Raw genomic sequence first — 27,072 nt, forward strand, 5'->3', positions numbered from 1 at the left:
GTGATGGGAAGGAAACCTGGACTCAAATCAACAGTTTGGAGCAGAAGGAAGAAAGAAACATTCAACCAGAACAGAATGAAGAAACAAGAATTCAAAAAAATGAGGAGAGGCTTAGGAACCTTCAGGACAATTTTAATGTTCCAACATCCAAATCATAGGGATGCCAGAAGGAGAAGAGGAAGAACAAGAAATTGAAAACTTATTTTAAAAAGTAATGAAGGAGAACTTCCCCAATCTGGCAAAGGAAATAGACTTTCAGGATGTCCGGGAAGCTGAGTCCCAAAGAAGCTGGTTCTAAGGAAGCACACACCAAGGCACATCATAATTACATTGCCCAAGATTAAAGATAAGGAGAGACTCTTAAAAGCAGCAAGAGAAAAGGAGACAGTTATCTACAAAGGAGTTCCCATAAGACTATTTGTTGATTTCTCAAAAGAAACCTTGCAGGCAAGAAGGGGCTGGAAAGAAGTATTCCAAGTCATGAAAGGCAAGGACCTACATCCAAGATGACTCTATCCAGCAAAGCTTTCATTTAGAATGGAGGGGCAGATAAAGTGCTTCCCAGATAAGGTCAAGTTCAAGGAGTTCATCATCACCAAGCCCTTATTATATGAAATGTTAAAGGAACTTATCTAAGAAAAAGAAGGTAAAAAATATGAACAGTAAAATGACAATAAACTCACAGCTATTAACAATCAACTGAACCTATAAAAAACAAACAAACAAATAAAACAAGAACAAACTAAGCAAATAATTAGAACAGGAACAGAATCCCAGAAATGGAAATCACATGGAGGGTTATCAGTGAGGGAGTGGGAAGGGGAGAGAGGGGGAAAAGGTACAGAGAATAAGTAGAATAAATGGTAGGTAGAAAATAGACTGGGGGATGTTAAGAATAGTATAGGAAATATAGAAGCCAAAAAACTTACATGTATGATGACCCATGGACAAGAACTAAAGGAGGGGAATGCTGGTGGGAGAGGGTGTGCAGGGTGGAGGGGAATAAAGGGGAGAACATAGGACAACTGTAATAGCATAATCAATAAAATATATTTAAAAAAAGATTTGTGAGTGAACATACATTTTAAGTTCCCTGTTACAATAAAATGTTTGCTGTATATCTGCATCTTTTGTGTGATGCCCTTTTTGTCTGAATGCTTTATCGCCCTCTACTGGCCACGAGGGAGGGATACCACCCATGGTGGAAGCCCCACCCACGGGTTAGTGTCAGAGCATCTATTTTGTTAGAATGTGCAGATTTTCCGTTGCAAAGCAGGTTGAAAATGTAGCCATGGTTATATCAATATAATGAAATTATTTCACATCCAAATTATTTTCATCTATTTATGTAAAAATGTTTTATGATTGGGTGATAAACATCCTCACCTCACTCCCACACGATTTTACTGCCTTTTAATTACACTCGGTAATATGTTTAAATTGATGTTGATTTAAAAGGCAGTGGCCTTCAAAAGTACAGCTAGGATTCTTCGGTGCCGTTTTTCACAATGACAATGTGAACCAGCCCCAGCGACAGGAAGAGAGGCCCTCAGCTGCTGGGGAGTCCTTGCCCCAAGTTGATCCCCCATCAATCACACTGAGAATCTCCTGACCTCCAGTTTCCATCCTACACGCCCCCCCCAAGACGCGAGCGGCATACGGAGCCCTACTTTGTCATGTAATATCAATAAAGTTCACTGTACCCAGCCTAAATAAAACCATAAATAGATAGATAAAGAAATAAAAATGATTCTGACTACTGAAAGGTCCGATTTTCTTATGAATGAAAGAAGCGGTGTGTGGAATAGAGCTTTCTCTCTTCACAAATAGAAGGCTTTGCTGGGCGAGGAGTGGGGGCACCTCTGGAAGGGCGTTCCCGTTGCTGCCAGGGACTTGGCTAAATGGCGGCGGGCTCCGCCCACCTCTGCCGCAGCATCACAATCAATAATGCAGGGCTCTGCGGCAGAACCACCGCTTCTTTCTTCCCGCAGAGCCCGCACCCGGGAGCAGGGAGGCTAGTGCGTTAGTTCATTGCGCCATCTAGAGTCCGTCAGTGTTCACTGTAGGTTGAATCTGGAAAGTCAGAAACTACATCTCCATTGTGCATGGGGGGGTAGCCCTTAGCCTTCAAAAATCAGTCTAATGTTAAAAGACAAAGAAAAGGTGAGTGAAATGTTTATTCATTTTCCTGTAAAATGGATAAGTTTAAGGCTAGAAACACCAAGTGCCAATCACGTGAAGTAAATAAAGATTATCAAGCACCTGCCAGTTTGAGGGTTCCAAGGCTGTACCGATAGGGCAGGTCTCATCAGTGTCCACTTTCACGTACCTCAGTCCGGTGGGGAAAATCCAGATATGCACATGCTCAGTTCAATTTAAGTTTCAGGTTAACAACAAACAATTTTTTTGTATAAGTATGTCTGCGATATATTGACACTAAAAAAAAACCTAACTGGGCATTTATCATTACCATTATCATTATTTCTATTAGCTAAACCAAACAATTCTCCCTGGAAACACAGGATTGCAGCACAGGTGTTACAAGGCCCAGCCTTCCCGCACCAAGGGCTTGAGGAACTTCACCGGGGTGCTGCTGGTTAGGAAGGCTTCTCAGGGGGTGGTTCACAGGACCACTGACTAGTGGGCAGGGTTCCCCTGGTGGAAGAGCATCGGCTGAGGCGAGGCGCTGGGGGAACTCACAGCCTAGCAGTGCTGTGCTGCTGGAGCGCAGGCCCAAAGAGGGAAGAGGCCATAGGCGTGGTAGCTGCATCACTGAGGGCCTTCTTTCATGCACCAGGAGCTGGATTTTCCTCCACATGCAAGGGGAGTGAAAGATTCTGAGGAGAGTGACACTGTCAGATTTGTATTTAAGGAGGAGAAACCTGGCAGCAGTGTTGGGTGGTGTATGGGAGAGGTTAGGAAGCCAGGAGGTGGGGAGACCTGGAGGAAATTGTCCAAGGTCAGTGAGCTCCTAAGTAGCAGAGCTTGGATATGAACTGGGTTCTTTGGTTCCAAGTCCAGTGTGCTTGTCGCCCTGCCAAGGGGCCTGTCCATCTGGTTGGATTATGATTCGCACATGCAGTCATTTCTAAATCAGAAACGACACCCCACATTATGCATGCTTTTCCTTTGCTGAAAGATGAGCTCCACCCAAATAGGGAAATATGAAAAACACCTTGCTCCCCTCTCCCTTCCTGCTTCTCCTGTGGCTGTTCTCAATGCCTGCCTCTGACTAATGCAGCCCTCTTTCCCACACAGGGCTCCCCCCGCAAACCAGACTAACAGGGCCAAGTGACAGAGTGAATTAGGCCCTTCTGAGGTATTTGGCCTTGTTTTTCTTGGGCCACAGCCTGACTTTCTGATGCCCTGGGAATGAGGGCACCTGTTTCTTTTCAAGGAGACTCTGTTGTGAGGCCCAGGCAGATGGCAGGGCCGGGCTTTTGTGGTTTTCCGGGCCTGCTCGCTCTTGGACCTGGTTCACTAAAAGTTGGATGGAAGGCCAAGCAGACCCTGGCAACTCTTCCGCCCTCGCTCTGAGGTGGGGGCACTGGCAGCGCCTTAGCACACACAGCGCCGCCCCTCTGAGAATGCGCAGGTGCTGATTAACCGGCTCGTGTATGTTCACAGAGAAAGAAGAGAGGATTCGCCTACGCTCTCCTGCCTGTATCATGAAAATCATGGTGAGTTCTTGAGGTTAGAGTTTTGTAAAAAAAAAAAAAAATTGGAGATGCATTTAACAGAATATATATGTATAGGAAAAAAGGTAAGTAAGAAGTGCAATAATTAATAACAGAAAACAAGCACAAAATGATGCAGTGGATAAATTAATGTATGCAACATTATAGACATGCTTAACTTTGGAAGTTATAGGGTGATTTAAAATCACCAACAAGTTTTTATTTAACAGCTGCCATGTGAACGTCCTTCAGCACTGCTGGGCCTGCAGTAGCTGCCAGGCTGCAAGAACCCCTGAGTTACCAGAGATCTACTGCAAACCCGGGGAGTCGGCAGAGAGCCAGAGCTGATGGGACAGAGGTCCCCAGCCCTGGTTTTGAATCTGAGGTCTGTGGTTTTTCAGGGGAGAGTATACACTCAAAGAAAATGGTGATTTTGTGAAACTTATGGTATTTTATAGCAAGTAGGACTATGATTCCACAAAATCCAAGAGTGAAGGAAATACTTATTTCTTTCAATTAAAATGAAAAATTTAAATAATGACTTTTTAATTCAAGTTACAATTAAAATGAAACCTGGCTCTGAACCACCCTCCCCGTCTCCATCTGCAGATAGATGTATTCTAAGCTGATGCTGGTGCTCTACCTTCCCCCACCCTCACCACCATCACCACCAGCAGAGGTTGAACAACCACCTGAGGGGCCTCCCCAGTACCTAGGAAAGGATCAGGCCTCTCTGGTCTTCACTGTTTCAGTTTTCTGCCCACATGTGTGCACAGATACTAAAAGCTTTGCGCGCACATAGAGTTCGTTGGCACTTGCCACTGAGGAACACTGGCACTGGGTGTGTCTCCTGGGAGCATTATGTTTACACTGGGTCCCTCTGGGCTTTGTCACTGCCATGGTCCAGCCCTCACCCACCCATGGCTTCACTCTCTTCCTCCTCCTCTTGGCTACCTCCAATTCCCTCCCCTCTCTCCTCTCCCAGCATCACCTCTTCAGTGAGATCACGCTTCCCTAAAAGACAAGAGAAAGCATGCCAGCGGCTTCCTTTTTCTGCTTGTAGACTAAATAGAGAAAAATATAAAAATCCTCACTAACTTCTTAGAATTGCAGAAGAGAGCAGGAGGAAGAAAATCGTTGAAAATACAATTCAAATTAGTAAAATAAATCATCCTGCTACAGATTGTGATGTAAATGGTAGGTCATGCAGAGAGGCAGCAGAGCAGGGGGATTAAATGCTTGAAATCTTGGTTTTACAATACTTCTTGCTATCTATGCGGCCTTGCCTCGCTCCCCTCGTTAATAAAACAAAGATGGTAATAACAGTACATGTCTGGTCATGTTTCTGTGAGGTTTCGTGAGGTTTCTGTGAGTACTGTGAGCATCACAGTCCTCAGCACAATGATGGGACACCTCAAGCACTCATTAATGGGCAGTTGCTAGTATTAGGTTGACCAAAAAGTTTGTTCTGGTTTTTTTTCATACAATGGCTCTAGTAGCACTTAGTTGACTTTAACCTCATTTGAAACTATTTTGTTAGATTATATTGTGACAGCTGTCAGTCATATCAGCATACATTGAAAAAAAAACTTATCCAAGTTGGTGGATTTTTGTGTAGGCCTGTTGAAGATGGAAGAAAATATGTGACATTTCCTGTGATCATAAGTGATCATAAGTCACTGATCCTGGCATATTATGCTTTACTACTTAAAGAAAGGTAAAAACACAACTGAAATGCAAAAAAAAAAAAAAAAGATTTGTGCAGTGTATGGAGAAGGTGCTGAGACTGATAGAATGTGTCAGAAGAGGATTGTGAAGTTTTGTGCTGGAGATTTCTCACTGGACGATGTTCCATGGTTGGGTAGACCAGTTGAAGTTGACAGTGATCAAATCGAGACATTAATTGAGAACAATCAACAGTATACCACACAGGAGACAGCCAACATACTCATAATATCCAAATTAATAAAGTCATTGGCAAAAACGAAAAACATGTCTTTTATTTTACAGGAAAAAAGGCCACACGAACTTTTTGGCCAACCTAATACTATAGCTGTAGTGTCACTGATGCAAATACTGACTCTCCCTCATAGGACACCCTCAGTGGCTAGCGACAACAATGTCTCTTTTCACAGCTGACAATAGCTCCATCTTCACAACTAATAAGAAAGGAAAAGAAGGAAGAGAGGACAGGAAAGGAGAACTCATCCTGGGCTAACTATGCCAACGACAGGTGCGGCTTCTGATCTCTGCCTGCCCTAAACAGCCAATCCAACCAGAAGAGAATGTTCCAGCTTGATGATGTTCTTTGTAGGGTGACTTCAGGCCCTGGGGTGCTCTGTGCAGATGGAGCTCATCACCATCAAAGTGTGCATTTTGCCCGTGGAAAGAGCGCTGGATCTCTCAACTCCCTAAGAGACACTCCTCACAGATGCCCTCGGTGCCCCCTAATCTAAATTAGCTCCTACCTGTCATCCTTCCAGTTTTTTGTTCTTTATTATTGGCCTTTGTTCAATTTAAGGTGGCTACTTAGTGTTTTTGTTTGGTGTCTTCTCACCCAGCAGATTACACAGCTCTAGAGGGCAGGGATTAAGTGTTTTATTGACCAAGTACAATCATTCAACTTTAAGTTTTTAATCTGCCAGGTGACAATGGTAATACGGCTTTTGCCTACCTCACTGGGCTGTGAAATTAAAAAAAAAAAAGATAATACCTATGAAACTTCCTGTAAACTATAAAACAGGATGTAAATATTAATTATGCTCAGTACCATGTCTACTTGAGAATGGACCTCACAAGCCAAATACTTGAGAACTGAGTTCCTAGACAGGTTAGCGTTCTGTGAAATGAGGTAACAGAGGGAAGTGCTTAGAGCAGGATGTGCGCCGTGATCGCTCTTCTTGTGTAAGGTTCTCACTCAGTCCGTCCTCGGTAGGCTTGGAATAGTTTAATGAGAGCATGTCTGTGGCTGGAGGTGTCTCAACATGTGCGACGGCACGTATCCCAGAGCCCATCAGTTCTGTGCACCAGGGGAGGTTCTACAAGTTAGTTCTCAATGAAGCTGTTCCTTTCCTACCAGGAGGCAAGGTCGGTGATTACACCACCTTCCCTGCCTGTGGCAGAGGTATTACAGAGCGTGAGAAGCTGTTTCCAGAACAATGGCTGCTACTGCTTGTATTTCACAGAGGGCAAACGGGAGGAGCATGAATCTCCTGAGTCCATCACTGCACGGATGTGTGCGGCATCACATTGGAACAGCGAGAACAGAGGCTGGAGGGATACAGAGGAAGACAACACTAGTCCCGGGGGAAGACTTCTCTGCTTTTAATGGACCAGTAAGGAACGAGACATGATCCATCCTCCTGGACGGTGTGGTGCCCGAATCACAGAGGCTGGGAAGCTAAAGATCAAATGGAGCTAAACTAGAAAGAAGTTGATCAGATTGGACCAAAACAGACACACTTTGCTTTACTACGCCTTTCTTGGGTTTTGTCCTGTTTATTAGGGAGGCAGGGTAAGGAGGTGACACCATAAAAGCACACTGGGTATTTCTTGTTGTTCAGTATGTACAATAATGGTTTAATTAACCACTTAGTAAGCTGCCTAGAGTTTGTTTGCATGTTTTGTGGAGTCCCTGGCTCTCCAAGGGCCCCAGATTCCCCATTGATGGCAGAAAGCCCTGCTTTTCCCTGGACCCTTGGCACAGGCCTGAGCTTCGCTCACTGTCTTCATACAGCTGTGACTGCCTTGGATGGAAACAAGGTGAGCAGTGAGTCCAGGACAGGACTGACCCCCCACCGTGTACCTGTTCCATCTACATTTTCCCCAGTCATAACCCCCCTAATGTGAGAAATGAGCTGTGACAGAGGTTAAGTCCAGGGCACTGTGGGAGCGGCAGAGGGAGAATCAGAAGCTGGAAGAGTCAGGGCAGGCCTTTGGAAACCCGTTGTTGATGTGACAGAGAACCGAAGCTGGTGTGGGTGGGGTGCTGTAGGCTGAGACCAGGCCAGTACCCTGTGCTTGAGAGCCCAGCGGGAAAATAAGGCAGCACCAGGCATGCCTGGGGCAGGGCACATCCTGACCCCAGAGGCAGCCAGTAAGGAGGGTGGATGCATCTAACCTTACCCTTTGCCCAGAGGCAGGCTCTGATCTTTAGGAACAGGTAGAATCTGTACTCAGAAACAAGTCAGCACTTGAACTACCCCTTTTCATTCCCTGGGGGATAGTGCTCACACCCTCCTGACATGCTCCACGAGAGGTAAATATGAGGAGTCCTGTGAAAGTAAACAAGGTATTTAAAAAGGTCCGAGAAAGCCAAAGCTGAGTCTGAGAGTATGAGCACAAACTCAGTAGCCAGGGAGGTGGAGGCGTGTTCAGTTCTTCTGCTGAGGAGACAGAGGGGAGCTTTGTGCCGCCGGCCCAGGGGGCGCCCGGCCTCCTATCTCTGGTTGTGCTGCCTGGTCCTGGGAACATGCAGGGGCTCCTGCTCGCCACCCTTCTCCTCGCTGCTCCGTCACAGGTAAGTTTCCTCTCCTTACTCCTTCCCTTCAGGAGACTACGGCAGTCCTCATTTTATTTTATTTTTTTAGGTCAAAAATAGGAATGAAGAAGATGGGGGAAGAGGAGGAGGTAAATTCCTTGTGGAACTACTTCATGAGAAATAGGGAGCCATTTTCCTCTCCAAATAAAGTTCTGTTTCAGTTTATTAGCTTCAGGGAAGAAATGGAAAACATTTTTCCCTTTTAGGTAATGCCACTTAATCCGACTTTCGATATATTTGAACAGCTCCAAAACTTTAGTAACGTATATATTTTTCCTGGAGTGTAACACTGTGCATGCATTTGGGAGGCAGCAACCCTGCCCAGCGCAGTGGAGTGAACGGGGCTTCTTCATCTGGACTCCAGGCTGGGGCTCGACTTTCCACGGTTGTGACCAAAGTGTGCACAGAGCCACTGGAGAAAGTGATTTTGATCACTTTCTTCAGTTAAGCCTGTTCCTGTTGGAAAGGAGCCCTTTGCAACAGACATTTATATTTTGAAAACATTCTATGACTTTGTCTTTTCTCAACCTATGTGTTTCTTACTTTTCATAGAAGGAAATCAGTTCACAGAGACTTTGAAATATTCCAAGCAACAAACTAAAGGGAATTTTAATTTCATGTGATTGATTCATTGCCTTAGTATATTTTAGTAAGAAGATTAAAATAGGGTGAATTACTTGTGGATTTATTTACAATGGTGAAGGTTATTGATTGCATAGAAAACAGAGCTTTAGAAACCTGGCGATTTAGCAAACATAGATGTGTCTGTGAGTTAACACTCGACTGGGGTGGTAAGTAGTAGATGGATCTTAGAAAAGGGGGGGTTGAAATTTGTCATATTACGTAGGGAGAGATTTAAGATCTTAAAAGTCTCACAGCAAGAACCGTGTGCGCTGGCACAGTTCATTCAGCGGCCCTGTTGCGCAGAGGGGCACATTTCCCCGGAGGAAGCGCGGTGGGCTGCGAGCTTCACCCCGCCAGTCTCCGGGAAAGCCCTGCCATTTCTGTGGGGTGAGAGCTACAGCACAGATACCTGTGCTCAAAACAAAAGCTACAGCAACAGTAAAAATGTGTTATACATAAAGCAACAGGAGTGCTATTTTGCCATTATAAATTTTTGAAAGCTCCAATAATACCTACTATTCATTGAACATCTCTTCCGTGCTAACCACTGTGCTAGGCACTTCAGTTGTCACCTTAATCCTCGACATAACGTTGTATGGTGGTTATTTTTTAGATGAAAACTGAGGCACAAAGATCAAATAAATGATAGAAAATGACCTAAGATGACAGAGCCATACTGAAGCTCAGCTTTGTCGTCAATACTCTGATTTTCCATCACACTGTTCTGAAGACTCTTGTTTTGAGATTTTTAAAAAAGATTTTATTTATTTATTTTTAGAGAGGGAAGGGAGGCAGAAAGAGAGAGAGAGAGAAACATCAATGTGCGGTCGCTGGGGGTCATGGCCTGCAACCCAGGCATGTACCCTGACTGGGAATTGAACCTGCGACACTTTGGTTCGCAGCCCACGCTCAATCCACTGAGCTACGCCAGCCAGGGCTCTTGTTTTGAGATTTTGATTTGGAAAAGTATCAATACCTAAAGAGAAAAAATACAGACAATTCTTTATATTTATCCACATTTTTGTCATTTCCAGGACATTTCCCCCCTGTATTTCTGAATTACTGTCTATTGCAATTTCCCTCAGATTGAAGATATTCCATCAGTATTTGTTGTGAGGTAGACATGCTAGCAAAAATTTCTCTCAGTTTTTGTTTATCTGGAAATGTCTTTGATTTCATCTTCATTTTTGAAAGATAGTTTCACTGAGGATAGAATTCCAGAGTGACAGTTTTTTTTTCTTTCAGCATTTTCTCTGGGTGTTTTGTTCTCCTCCTCTTTTTTTAAAGATTATTTTTTATAGCAGTTTTAAGGTAACACCAAATTTGAGAAGAAGGTACGGCAATTTCGCAGACACCCCCTACCTTCACACAGGCACAGCCTCCCCCGCTGTCAACATTCCCCGCCCAGAGTGGTACGTTTGTTCCAGCTGATGAGCCTACATTGACACATCATTACCCATAGTCCATAGTTTATTTAGGGTTCACTTTCGGTGTTGTACATTCTGTGGGTTTGGACAAATGTATAATGATATGCATGCACCACTACAGTGTATACAGAGTGTTTTCACTGCCCCCCAAAGCCTCTGTGCTCCACCTGCTCACCCCTTCCCTCAACCTCTGGCAACCACTGTTTTTTTTACCTTCTCTGTAGTTTAGCCATTTCTAGAATGCCATTTAATTGGAATCATACAGTATGTAGAATTTTCAGATTGCTTTCTTTCACTTAGTAATATGCATGTTTTTTTCATGGTCTGATAGGTCATTTCTTTTTAGCACTGAATAACATTTCATTGTCTGGATGTACCACAGTGTATCCTACTAAAGGACACCTTTCTCTTCTTCTTTTGATGAGAAGTCAGATCTCATTCTTAGTATTGTTCTCTTGTATATAATGCTTTCCTTTTCTCAGGCTGCTTTGAAGATTTTTCTCTTTATCCTTGGTTTTCAATAGTGTTACCTTGTGACCTCAGAGATTGTATAAAAATGCTTCTAGGCTGGAAAGATAAACAGGTTTGCTCAGGTGGGAAGTTTTAGGAGTGGGCATTTCATTGGAGCAATGTGAAGAAAGCCATGCAGAAGAAAACCAACCCCATGAGTCTAGTAAACTGGAAGGCAGAGGAGGAGAGTGCATTGAAAGTTAAGGCTAGAGAGAAAGGCATGAACCTGCATGGGCAGAGCTCTAGATATCATTCTCAGAAGTTTGGACTGTATACTGTAGACAGTAGGGAAGCCCTGATGGGCTGTAGGGAGAGGAATAATACAATCAGAGGTTTTTTAAAGAGCTCCCTCTAGCAGCAATGTGGCAGGTTTGTCTGAGAATTCATTCTTAGGGGAGGAAGATCAGTCAGGAACTTATTGCAATAGTACTTAGTAGCAGTGAACATGAGGGAAGAGTGACTAGTTCTAGGGATATGAGGACAACAAGCAGGATTAGTCATTTGAATGGATGTGGGAGGTGAGGAAGAGGAAGATGGCCTGGATGACTCCTAGCTTTCTAACTCTAAACCTGGAAGAAGCTGTCTGGGGGTGAGCGAGGGGAGGATGAGTTTCAGACATGAATTTTTCCTGTAGGGCATTCTGGTGGAGACATCCAGTAAGCAGTCAGCTGTATGGGTCTGGACCTCAGTGGAGAAGTCCTGGATAGAAATTTAGTTCTGAAGCTTGCATGGGGTGGGAATTGAAGGCAAGGGATTAGGTAATGAAACTGGAGCCTGTCACTACTAGAACCAGTAAGTAGAGACAAGGATTGAGTCTTTATGAGTGCTTTACTCAGATGCCGGTGATCTGAGAAGACAGTGGGTTATGTACACTTAAAAACTGTCTTCACATCTCATCTCAAACCCACCTTCTTATAAGGAGAAGAAGCAGTAGGTAAGAGGTTTGGAAGAAAAAGTTGATTTGATGAGTTGTAGTCTAGCAGGGTTTTCCTAGTACTTCTTTATCTGACAGATGGACAGATAAAGTCGATCTTCTAAAGATTACTTCCTTATCTGAGTAATTGACTGTCCCCTCCCTGGAATACAATGGTTCAGATACCATTGCCCTGGGGCAGAATTGCTGGTTGACTCCTGGAATCACGTGCTCATGCATTCCAGTTCCTGCAATAATAGCTTGTCACATGCATTAGTCACTTAAGCCTATCAACTATGACTGAAGCTAAAATCTTTAACTTTTGAGTTCCCCTATAATAAGATTGCCAAGAGACAGTGTGCAAGTGAGAAAAGCAATACATTAAAGTCAAGAAACACCAATAAGTCTACATCTCCTGCAAAGGAGATTAAGAACATATGTTGAGAGGTAGAGGTAGAACTGGAAGGGCCTGGTGTCATGAAAACCAAGAACAGGGAGAAGAAAACACAGTCAAGAAGGGAGTAGAAATAGTGAGGCTAGAAATAATGAGTGCCTACTTCTTAATTTTGCACAGGTTCAGCCGGGGTTACTAGGGACTCTTTGCCAGGTTCCATGGCCTCCCAGCTAGGCTCATGTTCATGGAGTCTCTAGGTCTTCCCCTTACCCCTTAAGGCATTTGACTCTTAAATCCTCTCTGAATCCCCTTGGATTAGGACATAAACATCTTTGGGGAACCATTACTGTGCTTATCACATGGGGATAGTAAGTACTCCACACTGTTGTTGTGAAGGTTAGATGATATATACATGTAAGGTACTTGGCACATAGGCAGTACCATGTTCTTTCATTCAAAAATACTTATTACAGACAAGACAGACATAAGGCAAAGAGCTTGCCCCAAAAAGCTCAAATTCTTGATGTGCAGCTCAGAAAATGAGCAAGTAAAATATACAGGTAATAAAGTAGGTAGTAAGAAGGTCCCTGGGGAGAGAGCTGGGGTAGGGTGCTATTTTATGAAGGGTGGTCAAGAACAGCTTCACTGATAAATGTGAACACAGACCTGAAGCAAGTGAAAGAGTGAGCCACAGAGACACCTGGGGGAAGAACATACTTGCAGAATTTAAAGACCAAGAGAGGCCAGTGTGTTCTAAGCGAAGCCAGCAAGGGGGTGAGTGGTGGTGGGCAGAGTGAGACAGGGAGTGAGGACAAGATGTTGCAGGGCCTTGGAGGGTAGTGAGCTGTCTATATTGAAATGGGAAGCCACGAGCAAGAGTGACATGAATTGAGGTATGATGGGCATGTACAAAGATGAACATATTTAATATATACAATTTGATGATTTCAGGGATAAGTATATACTTGTGAAACCTTCATCACCATCAAGGCCATAAAGATATCTATCACCTCCCAAAGTCTCTTCCTGCCCCCTTTATTACTAATTTTGTGGTGAGAACATTTAACATAAGATCTCTCTTTAAATATACAATACAGTATTGATAGCGACAAGCGCCTTGCTGTGCAGATCTTCAGAACTTACTTATCTTGCATAAGTGAAACCTCCTACCCTCTGAGCATCACCTTCCCATTTCCTCTACTCCTCAAGTGCTGGCAACCACTTTTCTACTCTCCACTTCTGAGTCTATTTTAGATTCCACATATGTGTGAGATTATACAGTATTTGTCTTTCTGTGTATGCCTTATTTTACTTTAGATAGTGTCTTTTAGGTCCATCCATGATGTTGCAAATGGCAGGATTTCCTTTTTTAAAGAGAAGGAAATACTGCACTATATGTTTATACTGCATTTTCTTTATCTACTCATGCATGAATGGACATTTATTTTGTTTCCATGTCTTGGTTATCATGAATAATGTTGCAATGAATGATCATGGGAGAACAGAGTATGAGGGACCCCAAATTATCTTCTGGAGAGGAGGCCCCTTATAGTACAGGCTTCCCCTGCTAGGTGAGTGTTCGAGGAACCCATCTGTATCAGTGCATCAGCTGGCATTGTTGTGAGAGGCTGCATTTGGCTTCAGTGAATTTTTTTTGAAGACTCAGTGCGTTTGCCCATTTCATGATGGGTGATTTACAAGTGTACCTGCTCACACCGTGCTGTATGTTCAGTTTTTGAGCAAAAACAGCACAACCCCCATACTGAACCCTTCCTCTTCACCCAATCTTGCCCCAAGTGACTTTTTTTTGTTCTCCCAAATGAAAAAATTCCTCAGAGCGAAATGTCTTGCCAATGTGGAAGAGGTGAAACAAAAATGTACTAAAAGGTGTCAAAATTGACGAGTTCAAAAACTTTTGAGCAGAGGAAACAATGCCTTGATATGTGTATTGCATCAAATCGAGGCTACTTTGAAAGTGACTGAAGTTAAAACATGTAAGAATAAATACACAATTTTTAATAAATAAATTGTCTTTGGGGGGGTCCCTCCTTGTACAGGTATCTCTTTGAGATCCTAATTTCAATTCCTTTGAATAAATACCCAAAGTGAAAGTGGGGAACCATATGGTAATTTTATTTATTATTCTTTTTGAGGAACCTCCATATTGTTTTCCAGAATGGCTGTACCACTTTACATTCCCACCAACAGTGTGCCAGGGTTTTCTTTTCCCTACATACCAATACTTATCTTTTGTTTAGTAATAGTCATCCTAACAGGTGTGAGGTGGTATCTCAGTGTGGTTTGCATTTGCATTTCCCTGATGATTAGTGATGTTGAGCACCTTTTCATGTATTGATGGCCATTTGTACGTCTTCTTTGCAGAAATGTCTATTTAAGTCTTTGCCCATTTTTTAACTGGTTTATTTATTTATTTGCCATTGAGTTGTATGAGTTCCTGATAGATTTGGGGTATTAATCCCTTATTACATATATAGTTTACATACATTTTTCTCCTGTTATGTAGGTTGCCCTTTAATTTGTTGATTATTTCCTTTGTTGTGTAGAGCTTTTTAGTTTGATGTAATCCCACTTACTTACTTTTGCCTTTAAAAAAATAAAAGAAGCTTTCTTCTGGGTAGAAAATGTAGAGGACAAAAGGGGAAGCAAGGAGAACCTTTAGGAGACAATTGCCATCACCTAAGTGACAGAGAATGGTGGCTTGGATCACTGGGGTAGCTGTGGGGTTGTTAAGAAAAAATAAGAGTGGGTATATTTTGAAGATATAACCAACAGGATATACTGATGGGATGGGGAATAAAACGTGAGAAGAGTCAAGAATGACCAGACTCCAAGGTATTTTGGAAAAATGAAACTGGCATTTGCTCAAATAGAGATGTATATGGAAAAGTATATCGGAAGGGAAGATTATCCTTAGTCATGTCAAATTTGCTATACCTATCAAATATCTAAGTGGGGATCTGTTAAGTAGGCAGTTTGAGTCTGAGTTCCGAAGACAAGTCTGGGTGGGAGATATGAGATGTAATGAGGAAAGATATTTAGAGGTCTTAACCACAGGGGGCTCCAGTGTCTAGAGATGAAGAGGTGGAGAAACCAGCAAAGGAGACTGAGAAGGAGCAATCCATGGGAAAAGAGGAGTGAGAAAGCCATGTGTTGGGAACTGAGGGAGAGGTTTAAGGTGAGAGTGACTGCCAAATACTGATACATATTATTGTTATATTTACCATACTGTATTCTGCCAATCTGGGGGAAACCTTCTATTTCTATAAAGCCTGGGAAATTAGTTTGAGGAATCATTTCTAACATTACCTTTATTATCAACTGAAGTTCTGTTGCAGGGCACAGGGTACTGGGCCATTAGATGTGACGCCCGAAGGAAGGCCTGGAGAAGTATCAGAAGTGCATCATCGAAAACAGTTTTGTCACTGGCCCTGTAAATGCCCTCCGAAGCCCAGTTGCCCTCCTGGAGTGAGCTTGGTGAGGGACGGCTGTGGATGCTGTAAAATCTGTGCCAAGCAACCGGGGGACATCTGCAATGAAGCTGACCTCTGCGACCCACACAAAGGGCTGTATTGTGACTACTCGGCAGACAGGCCTAGGTATGAGACCGGAGTGTGTGCATGTAAGTGTCTTCTTCTGGACCTGCTGGAAAACGAGTGTAGACAGGATATTTTTTCTGCAACTGTTCATTTGGAATAATCAGCTTAGTCTGCTAACTATAAGGTGGTTTTAGTTTTTACGCACCAATGGGACTGGCTTTGTCATATTAGACACCACGTGAAATTAACAGATGTTTACACATGTTCAGACACCTGTTATTTTAATTGCACTGAAGTGATCTTGCAGTTCTCACATAATTGCTTTTAATGATTAAAATATGAGGAATTATATAAAGAGTCTAATTTCTTAAAATGCCACAAAATGACAGCTATTGTTAGTATTGTTAAAAGCAATTTGAATTCAACCTTTTCTGTAACTAAAAAGTAATCTTGCTTAAAATATAAGGATATACATCTGGTATTCAGACATACTGTTTTAATCTCAGCCTTCCCCACTTATCATCAAGTTACCATACTTTTTACTGAAATAGATTTGTAAAAAAGAAGGTAGGAGCACCCCAAATCACACCCTGACCCTCAGCTTTAGCTGAGGGCCTTAGGCCCTTAGCTAAAGGGCCTAAGCTCTGGGGCCTAAGCTCCAGGGCCTTAGCTCTAGAGTTTGATTGAGACCATCTAAACTTACAACATCTTGATAATAATGCAGGATGCTGATTTAGGATGAAGAAATAAATTTCTAAGGTAAGAGAAAGAGTCTGTTAGCTGGGCAGTTTAGTCACTCAGTAGAAAAGTCCAAGTGGGAAGGCGAACGACTCCCAGAAGTTTGCTTGTGAGCATGGAATCTGAGCACATTGGGAGCTGGGCTGCAGGTGCAGAGCTGTTCAGGTCGAATAGCCTGCTGCCCCGTCAGCACTCTATCATATCGGTTAAGATGTAGGCTCTGGGCTCTGTCTGCTGGGTGACCTGGGTCATGTTATGTTGTTTAACATAACATGTGACTTATTTACACCATATGTACTTCCTATTTCATCAAGTTTCTAGGAGGATTAAGTGAAAATAATGAAACAAACCCCAAGACACCTAGCAAAATATCTGGTATGCAGTAGACTGCCAAAATGTTAGTTGTTATGCATGGAAATTCAACAGGAAGACATGATCTGTCAGACTCTGGCATTCAGGACCCCCTTTTCTTCCAAACAGTGCTGGGGGGGTTATTTCATTAACCTAACCAATACGTAGTGATCCACAGCTGAGGATGTGAACACAGCGGGGTCTGGTTGCAGGAGATACAGACCTGCCCTCACAGAGTCCAAGTTTATTGTGTCAGACAGATATTTTCACAAATGATTTCACATACTGTGATGGAGTATTTTAACACAGCACAGCCATGAGGTTGGGGTTGGGGATAATCTATAACTGAGTTTGCAAACTGTAGCTCAGGGGCACATCTTGGCTCTCACCTGATTTTATACATAACGTTTTATTGGAACACAGCCACACCCATTCAGTTACATGTAGTCTGTGACTGTTTTACAATGGCAGAATTTAGTAGTGGTGACAGAGACCACCCAGTCTCTGGGTGGTCTGTAAAGACTAAGATATTGACTATTTGGCCCTTCACAGAAACTTGCTGATCCATGATGTAGACAAATGGTGTTAAACTTTTTGGTTTGAGGACACTCCTCTTTTTTTTTTTTTTAGAGATTAATAAAGACCCAAAGAACTTTTGTTTAAGTGAGTTATCTCTATTGGTATTTAATAGATTGGAAATTTAAAAATATTTGCTAATTCATTTAGTAAGTAACAAAAATACTGCAAATTAATAGGAATGTTATATAATTTATGAAAAAAATTATTTTCTAAAACAAAGAAAAATTTAGTGAGAATAGAATTGTTTTACATTTTTACAACTCTAATGTCTAATTTAACAGAACATAGCTAGATTCTCACATCTGCTCCTGCTTTCAATCTATTGCTAGAGGATGTTTTGGTGGAAATACATGAAAGGGAATCCAGCCTCACACAGATACATTATTGGAAAAGGAAGGAATATTCTAACAGACTCTTCAGATGATTGTGAATATTTTTTTTGATATTACATTAAAACTTGAAAAGTGGTAATTTCTTAAAAATTAGTTAGATAATAGGATCTAAAACCACATCAATTAACCACACCAATGTCAAACTCTGATATTAAAATACATTGGTCTATCTAAGATCTACTTGGAATGGGCGTTTAACCCATGCATAATTTTGTATTATGCATTGGTTATTTGGTAAATATCAATTTGGAGCAACGGGTTGTGGAAATTCCAAATGATATATGTAGTTATATAATATTTTTTTAATCACATTAATTAATCTTAATTTTGTCAGAAAATTCTATATATTGAGTAGCTATAAAATTCCCAGAGATAGAAGTTTCCCAAAATTCTAACTTTTTGCTTGAAAGCTTGAACTCTATCATTGGCAATAAATACTGTCAGTTGTTTTCCTTGAAGTTGCAAACTCACTTTGTTCATTTTCAAGATGTCTGCCAAATACCCCTGTCTGAATAACCATGGTTTATCTGTCGTCAGGCATTTCTTCAGGTGAAATTCCCACTAAAAAAGTGGTTAGTTTCGCCCACAACTCAAACAGCACAGGTGCCTTCCCTCAAGGTACCTATTGTACTTCAGTACATTGACAGAGATGCTCTATGTATATTTCCATTTTGTCACAGAGAATATTTAAAAGACATATATTTAATGCTTAAGATTTAAGAAAATTTTAGTTTTTACGGTGCTATCAAGGATGCTTTTAAGTAAAACTAACTTTTTTGTTTGTTTTGTTCAAGTACATTTATGTACAAGTGCACAGCAGGGAAAAATACAGCAATTAGCCTGTGCAGTTTGCTTCTTGCTCTAAGGTGCCAACAGCACTTCTGGACAGCATTTCTTTTGCACCATCAGTGCAAATATTAACACAGTGAAAAAAGTCAGTCATATCTTAGTACTCTGAAAAAGGGGGAGGGTGGAAGCAAGGGAGGGAGGTGGGTTTGGATGGGGTTGGGGGAGTGGTGGAGCAAAAATGCAGACAACTGTAATTAAACAATAAAGTAGTTCATGGGGGAGAAAAAAAGAACCTAAAAAAAAAAAAAAAGAGTTCTGACTTTGCAGATTCTCTGAGGTGGGCCTCAGGCACCACCAAGGAGTCAGTTGGCCACCCTTTGAAAACTGACTGTCCATATCAAGAATCCCCCTCAGCAGAAGAGAGAGTTTCCTCCAATTCTCTCAACAAAAAATCAGTTACCATGCAGTGCTGCAGTTAAATAAATTATAATTTTTTCAGCCATTCATGTGTCTTAACTTCCTAAGAATATATCTTAGGCTATTGCTGGACATCTGGGGAAACCTCACTCTCACCAGCCACCAGCCAGCTCACCTCTCAGATTTATGATCTTTATCTCACTGCTATACTCATCGTATTTTTTATTAACTTTACTCCAGAACAGATCCTATAACTTGGTCTTAATTCTGGAAGTGACCATTTGAGGTTGATAGACCCCCACAGTGTAGTGAGTGTTTCATTTTCACCTCTTACAGATGTTCTGTGAAAGAGGTCCCAGATGGGGCCTAGGAAATTGAGAACTATATTTTGTGAAGGAGACAGCTATTTCCTCAATGGCTTAAAGTGGGAGGTCTACACTATCAGTTATGGCTTCTTTGTGGTGATTTTGCTTTATTCTCTCTTCAGACCTGGTGGCTGTGGGATGTGAGTTCAACAGGATACGTTACCATAATGGCCAAGTGTTTCAGCCCAATCCCCTGTTCAGCTGCCTCTGTGTGAGCGGGACCATTGGATGCACACCTTTGTTCATACCGAAGCTGACTGACCGTCACTGCTCTGGGGCTAAAGGTGGAAAGAAGTCTGATAAAAAAAACTGTGGCCTGGGCCCATTACAACAGCAGCTCTCAACAACCTACAAAACAATGCCAGGTGCTCACAAGCAGAACTGTTTCTCAAGTATTACTTCTTTGTGATTTTACTTCATGTCCCTTTAATGTACCATAGGTGCTCAGTAAGTACTTCCTGACTGGTGGTCGGTGTAGGATTTAGTTTGAGTGTGCTGTCTTACTCAGCCTCTGCTTCAGGCAGGTCTATTCTAAGTACCTGAAAAGAAAACTATGTACTGTTTTAGATTTTTTCAGTAAAATATTCCAGTTTTTATTTACTTTTAATTATATTTTATTGATTATGCTATTACAGTTGTCCTGATTTTTCCCCCTTTGCTTCCCTCCACTCAGTACCCCCTATTCCCTCAGGCAATCCTCCCACCATTGTTCATGTCCATGGGTTATTTGTAGGTTCATTGGCTACGCCACTTCTTATACTGGACTGTACATCCCCATGGCTATTCCATAAATACCTATTTGTACTTCTTAATCCCTTCACCTCTTCACCCATTCCTTCAAACCCCCTTCCATTTGGCAACCATCAAAACCCTCTCTGTATCCACGATTCTGTCTCTGTTCTTGTTTGCTTAGTTTGTTTTTTTCAGATTCAACTATTGATACATATGTATTTTTTTGCCATTTTATTGTTTATAGTTTTGATCTTCTTTTTCTTAAATTAGACCCTTTAACATTTCATATAATAATGGTTTGGTGATGATGAACTCCTTTAGTTTTTTCTTGTCTGGGAAGCTCTTTATCTGCTTTGGATTCTAAATATCTTTGCTGGGTAGAGCAATTTTAGCTGTAGGTCCTCACTTTTCATGACTGTGAATATGTCTTGTCAATCCCTTCTAGCCTGCAAAGTTTCTCTTGAGAAATCAGCTGACAGTCTTATGGGAACTCCCCTGTAGGTAACTAACTTCTTTTTCTTGCTGCTTTTAAGATTCTCTTTATCTTTAACATTTGGCATTTTAATTATGATGTGTCTTGGAGTAGGCCTCTTTGCATCCATCTTGTTTGGGACTCTCTGTGTTTCCTAGACTTGCATGTCTATTTCCTTCACTGAATTAGGGAAGTTTTCTTTCATTATGTTTTCAAATAGATTTCCAATTTCTTGCTCTTTCTCTTCTTCTGGTACCCCTATGATGCAAATGTTGGAATGCTTGAGGTTGTCCAACATTCAGCCTCAAGCTAGAGGCTGTTTACTATCCTTTTTTCTTCTTGTTGTTCTGATTGGTTGTTTTTGCTTCCTTATTTTCCAAATCATCAATCTGAGTCTCGGCTTTATCCACTCTATTGTTGTTTCTCTGTAAATTGTTCTTTATTTCAATTAGTGTGTCCTTCATTTCTGATTGGATCTTTTTTATGCTGCTGAGCTTTTGAACTTTGCATCTAAAAGACTGCTTATCTCTATTATGTTGAGTTCTTTTTCCAGAATTTTGATCTGTTCTTTTATTTGGGCCATGTTTCTTTGTCTTCTCATTTTGGCAGCTTCCCTGTGTTTGTTTCTGTGTATTAGGTAGAGCTACTATGACTCTGTGTCTTGGTAGCCTGGCCTAATGTAGTTGGTGTCCTATAGGGTCCAGTGGCAAAGACTCCCCTATCACCCAAGTTGGGTACTCAATGTGTGGCCCCTCCTTCTGTAGTTGAGCCTTGGTTGCTGTTGGTAGGTCAGTGAGAGGGATTTATCCTGGCCAGTCAGCTGCAAGGACTGGCTGTGACCACTGACCACCAACCTCTGCTGTCTGTGGAGGATCAGCTGTGCAGGGGCAGGATGGTGGTGCTCCACCATGGCCTGTAGCTGTCCATTGGGTGTGTAGGCCCTGGGGTTTCCTGGGTGGTACAGGCCAAGGTCAGCCTCTACCCTTGTTTTGCCCAGGGACATGCTGCATGAGCTATAAAGCATCTGAGATGGCTGCTACTTGTGCTGGGCTTGAAGATTCCAAGGTAAAGCCAATCTAGGCTAGCTGTTGCTAGTGCCGGGCCTGGGGCCACTTAGCAAGAGACATGGAGGCTAGGGGCTCACTAAGGCTGGCTGTTGCTTGTTTGAGAGGATTTAGGAAGTTGTGAAACATGAGCCTAGACTAGCCATTCATATGGAAAAGTCACAGTTAACAGTTTGGGTGGGCCAGTAAGTTGGGTGGGCCGGAGTCTCAGGGGATCTCCAGGGCTGGGCCAACAGTGTGAGCCAGGCTGATGGATTCTCAGATATAGTACCCACCTGCTGGCTCTGTGGTTCTGTGGGAGGAGCGCTCAGAAAAGGGACAAGAGCCTCTGCCCACCTTTCTGTTTGGGAGAAAGCAGTCCCCTAGCTCTTGCCTTGATGCCAGACACTTCACGGCTTCTCCCTGTCTGCCACTGGTGCCTTTCAAGATGCTACCCTGGTGCTGGAGCTCAGAGGGTGTGAGTTTCAGTAAGTCTGTGTGTGAATTCTTTAAGAGGAACTATTTGGGATTCCAGAAGTTTCTTCCATTGACTCAATCCCCCCTGGTTTTTGTAGCCAGAAGGTATGGGGACTTATCTTCCAGGCAATGGAACCCTGAGCTGCAGGTCCTGATGTGGGGTTGAGACTCCTTGCTCCCAAGATATCCCTCCCAGATTTTTATCCACCACACGTGGATGTGGGACCAGCCTGTTCTGCATCTGCGCCCCACCTACCAGTCTGGATGAATGTGGTTTCTTTAATTCTGTACTTGTCAGTTTTCCATTCAACTAGATTTCTGACAGTTCTGAGTGATGATTGTTCTGTATTTTAGTTGTAATTTTGATGTGGTTGTGTGAGGAGGCGAGCTATGTTTACCTGTGCTGCCATCTTAACCAGAAGTCCTAAAACATTCCCGTTTTTAAAAGCTGTACTAGGTCAGTAAAACTCTTACTCTGCTTATTCCCATTCATCTTCTTCTCAGGGAAATTGACCAAATGTTGTTCATATGTACCCTGGAAAAACTTTCATTTATACTGTTATTTTTGGGGCAAGAAATGTGAACCATCCAGTTCTAAAAATTTTCAAAGGCAGTTTTTCTATATGATAAAAACCAAAATGGAAGGCTATTGATTAGAAATATTTGAGAACATGTTTTGAATTTATAAATATTTCTAAAAGTAGAAAAGTACTGATATAAAATTATCCTTTAATTATCAATCTCTTTCTCTGTGAATAAACACACACATAGGCATTCTTAGGTAGGTTCCACAGGTATGTATGTAGCTGGGAACATGGAATGAGAATCTTTCTCTCTCATCTTGAATGTCTGGCCATTTAGTGTCAGTACATTCATGCACTGTGTCTTCTGGCCTGCTCTGAGTTAGCGTCTTACCTCACTGCCAGGGTGTTCTGGAGATAGGAGTTTCAAAAATGCCATCACATGAAACACACGATGGAGGACTTAAAAAGTGCAAAACTGATGCCTGGTTATTATTCACATCCATGTTTTCATCCAGAAATCAATGCTTTTTTTTTTAAATTTGGAGCTTAGTGAATGAAAGCTGCCTAGGAAATACCCAATATTTATGCAAAAAACTCCAGAGTTCATGTATTATGTAGATAATTAATAAAAGCAACTTTAATCAGAGAAATGAGTTTTAGAAATTTAAAAACTATATGCAAACAACATCCTTGGAGATTTCAATTATACTAGTTAATTTGAAAAAAAGATTAATAGGTTGTAGTGAATTTGCATATACCACACAGTTTATTCAGGGAACAGCACGACACAGCTGCTGCTCAAACACTTCTGAAATTACAGGCCAAATTACTCTTGCTTTCAGAATGTACAAGAGCAGTTGTTTTTCTGTACTGGGCCCGAGTGACTCAATATACTTTCTGAGAACCTCTTTGGTTAGACAGACTACCTTAGAGCAGCAGTTTGCCACAAGCAAAGACCTTTGGATACAGTTCAAGTGGTCTGATTTGTAGAGTGAGAGCTGTTTCAGTGGATTCACTTGGAACCTGGTTGGAGGTGTCAGTCAGACAGTCATTCTCAGTGGTTAGTGCTTCGATACAAGAAAAGAAAATACAACAAAACAAAAAACCCCAAGAAAAATCTCTCTGGTAATTGAGAGTTGGGCCTAGCTGTGTTTCTAAGGAAGTATATGTTCAGTCTAGTTATCTCTCTTCTGCTTAACCGTAAAGCTGAATTTATGGGTCCAAACAGGAGTTTGGCTTTTAAAGTTAAGCACAGTGACAAATACATACGTTAAGATGTGTTTGTGATAGTAATTTATATACATAGTTAATTCCAGGCGGTTTATGGTTAGAATCTAGCTTTTGCTTGGTCAGTGTGAAGCACGCAATGACACGACGCCCCATGCTTTTCTTATGGCTCACCAAACACTAAACTTCTACTTTAAAAATCTCTTCTAGTTTTCTTGCTTGTTAATGAATGTTCAGCAAATTCCTGAACTGCAGCTCTTGGCTTAACTTTAAGTGGGGTTATTGGTGATACAATAATTGAACCTACCTTTATTTATTGCAGATGCGCGCCAGGCTTTTAATCTGCTTCCTGCATTGAGGTCTTTAAACTGTTGCCTGCCTTCCAGGTATCTTCACGTTTCTGCTTCCTCTCCCTCAGTTCTATGTGCAGTTGCAAGATCCTATTGTAATAACACCAAAAACGGTATCAAAGGATCATTTTATTTAAAAATAGCACATGCTCCAAAGTGACTGATATTTCCTATCACAAAGGCATTTTTGGGGGGTCTTTTTCAAGTTTTAAATTGACATTTTGATGTAATATAGTCAGAACTTTGCAATGTTCAATTACAAACTCACATCACAACCTTATTCCCAAAGCATCGATTTTAGGAAATACTTTGAGATAATAAATCAATATATAGTTTGCTTAAAATCAACCAAAGGCCAGATTTATTCATGAGCAGAAAAAGAAGCTCCCAATGGATTTACAAGATGGAAGAGTATTATGCCCTCTTTTATTTTCTTGATATTTTCATTATTTACCCCCTTCAGCCCTTTGTTTCTCCTAAGGAGCAGGCAGTGAAGGGGGTTCCATCTATCTAACCACACATCTACCCATCCATAATCCATCAATCCATTCATTCTCCAAGTGTTCCTCTAAGTGATTTGAAATGGCTAGCCAATGGAGAGAATACCACAAGCCTGGGATCACAGGGAATGTTAAGCTGCATGAATAAAAGATTACACATTTGCCATGTCTTAGCATATGAGTATTTAGATTATTAGGTGTAATTTATTTCATAAAAGACTAGATTAAAACAAGCAGAGGAAAAAGAATTAGTTTTATTTGTAGTTTAATTCTTAAATATAACTGCTCTATTTTAGATTTTAATATATCATGAAATTTAACATTTAAACCACATCAATTAATTGACATCTTAAATTCCCTAGTCCTACTAATGTGTATTTTAATGTCTGGTGTGAATATCAAGCATGAGGCAAGAACCAGAGAAGAGGCAGATATATCCATCAGAACCTAAGCAGAAAGCAGCAAATGGGTATATCTGTTCAGTTTTTCAAAGGTAAAAAGTTTATCCCTCTTAAGTAAATGGACTGTGACACATGACTGAAAAGTAATTTGGGGCATGGGAGAACGATGAATTAGATCATAAGCTTATTTGACTCTGAGTTACATTATGGAAAAGTACAAGTTTGGATCTATTAACTATTAGCTTAAAATGATTTAAAGATGATCTGTCTACATGAGTATATATATATGTATACACATGTACTTTTCCCCCTTTATTTTAGCTTATAGGAATCTCCCACTTATCTGGAAAAGAAAATGTCTTGTGCAAGCAACAAAGTGGACCCCTTGCTCCAGAACATGTGGGATGGGAATTTCTAATAGGGTAACCAATGAGAATAACAAATGTCAGATGAGAAAAGAGAGAAGACTGTGTTACATTCAGCCTTGTGACAGTAATATATTAAAGACAGTAAAGGTAAAGTTTAGATTTAACTTCATTATACTTCAGTATTAAGAGATTCCTGAAAAGCGTGTATGTGTTTTGGAGGGATGGATGGTGTTTGGTTCCATCCATCACCATATTATAACTCTTAAAGTCAAACTATCTGGGAGGACAGCAGATGTTACTCTAACTGCACTTTGTGGGGAGAATTTCACCAAGCAGGAACATAATGTTAACCTGTTAGATACTCTAACAGCTTAAAAGTGGGGGTCGTGGTCAGCCTGAATTGTTGTACCATGTATGTTGTTTTTTAAGAGTAGATCCTTTTTAGATTCTAACTTTTTTCTGTATGAATGTTATGCATGAAATAAAAGCAATGGATAAAAGATTTTGGTTGTTAATATAATTATAAAAATAAATATCATGGACATGAGAGAAGTTCTGATCTTAGTTATATATCACCAACTTGGAGAGGGAACTATACCATTTCCAAAATGCCTTGTGCTTGGCGAGCTTGCTGAGACCATGATGAAACATTCTGTGGTGTAACTGGAGTTGGTCCTACTTTTAGAGCTGTACAGGATGGCTGTCCCAAGTAATTTTCAGAAATGCTACAGAATCCCTCTCATCCCTAGGTTATTCCCTATTAGAAGTTAACAACTCCATTTTAAAGGGATTAAGATATTTATTCACCTATTCATCCACTAAAAAATGTCTGAGCTGTGTAAGGGAATTTGCTGATTTGTAGGTAAACAAACATTTAATAAGACCTGGCTCTTGATATTTTCGTTTATTCTGGGGCTAGGTGAAATGTAGCAAAAACCACTGGGGAGTGGATTCTCTAACACGGTGGAGGAAGAATAAGGAGGACAGACAGACCTCTGTGGGGAGAGGATTTTACAGGCAGAAAACAATGTGCTGAAAATAACTTATATCTGTGTGTTTGTTATAAAATGTTCTATTTAGTATCACTGTTATAATCAAATTTAAAGACATTACTGTCATGTATCTTTTTAGATCCCCAAAGGAAAAACGTGCCAACCTACTTTCCAACTCTTGAAAGCTGAAAAATTAGTCTTTTCTGGATGTTCAAGCACTCAAAGTTACAAACCCACTTTCTGTGGAATGTGTCTGGATAAGAGATGCTGTGTTCCCAATAAGTCTAAAATGATTACCATTCAATTCGATTGCCCCAATGAAGGGTCCTTTAAATGGAAGATGCTGTGGATCACATCCTGCGTCTGTCAAAGAAACTGCAGAGATCCAGGAGATGTATTTTCTGAGCTCAAGATTCTATGAAGTTAAGCACATGGGGGAAAACTCAACGTTAGTCAACCCTGTCATTACATCAAAAAGTTAAAATGGTTTTTAAAAAATGGTGAAACTTCCTTAATGGTTTAAGATGGTAAGAATACCTATTGACAGATGGCTGTATTTAAGGCATTAGGAGATTTTAAAAAGGTACTCCTACAAAAATATATAAAATTTGAAAAAAAATTAAACTTTTAACTTTAAAATATATTTTGTAATTATATAATACACAGATCCTTTGTTCCACCTACATTTACCATATACAATGGAAAAACCACAC

At 41.2% G+C, this 27,072-nt stretch overlaps 1 protein-coding gene across 6 annotated transcripts; it reads left to right on the top strand.

Annotated features, from left to right (window-relative positions):
* Positions 1-3,414: 3,414 nt before the first annotated feature.
* Positions 3,415-26,803, top strand: CCN6 (cellular communication network factor 6). 6 transcript variants are annotated; one of them, XM_045844024.1, is made up of 5 exons: positions 3,415-3,680; positions 15,431-15,725; positions 19,396-19,638; positions 25,321-25,514; positions 26,499-26,803. In XM_045844024.1, the coding sequence occupies exons 1-5, from the start codon at positions 3,618-3,620 to the stop codon at positions 26,778-26,780; spliced, it is 1,077 nt and encodes a 358-aa protein (XP_045699980.1). In that variant the 5' UTR covers positions 3,415-3,617; the 3' UTR covers positions 26,781-26,803. The 6 variants fall into 6 exon arrangements, with proteins under 6 accessions (XP_045699980.1, XP_045699982.1, XP_045699983.1 ...); XM_045844026.1 differs by lacking the exons at positions 3,415-3,680; positions 26,499-26,803 and adding exons at positions 7,893-8,196; positions 24,071-24,134 and having other exon boundaries at positions 15,442-15,725; positions 25,321-25,449; XM_045844023.1 differs by lacking the exon at positions 3,415-3,680 and adding an exon at positions 7,898-8,196 and having other exon boundaries at positions 15,442-15,725.
* The last annotated feature ends 269 nt before the right edge of the window (positions 26,804-27,072 follow it).

Source organism: Phyllostomus hastatus, unplaced genomic scaffold, assembly GCF_019186645.2.
Source record: "Phyllostomus hastatus isolate PE091 unplaced genomic scaffold, TTU_PhHast_1.1 phas_contig_40, whole genome shotgun sequence".
NCBI lineage: Eukaryota > Metazoa > Chordata > Mammalia > Chiroptera > Phyllostomidae > Phyllostomus > Phyllostomus hastatus.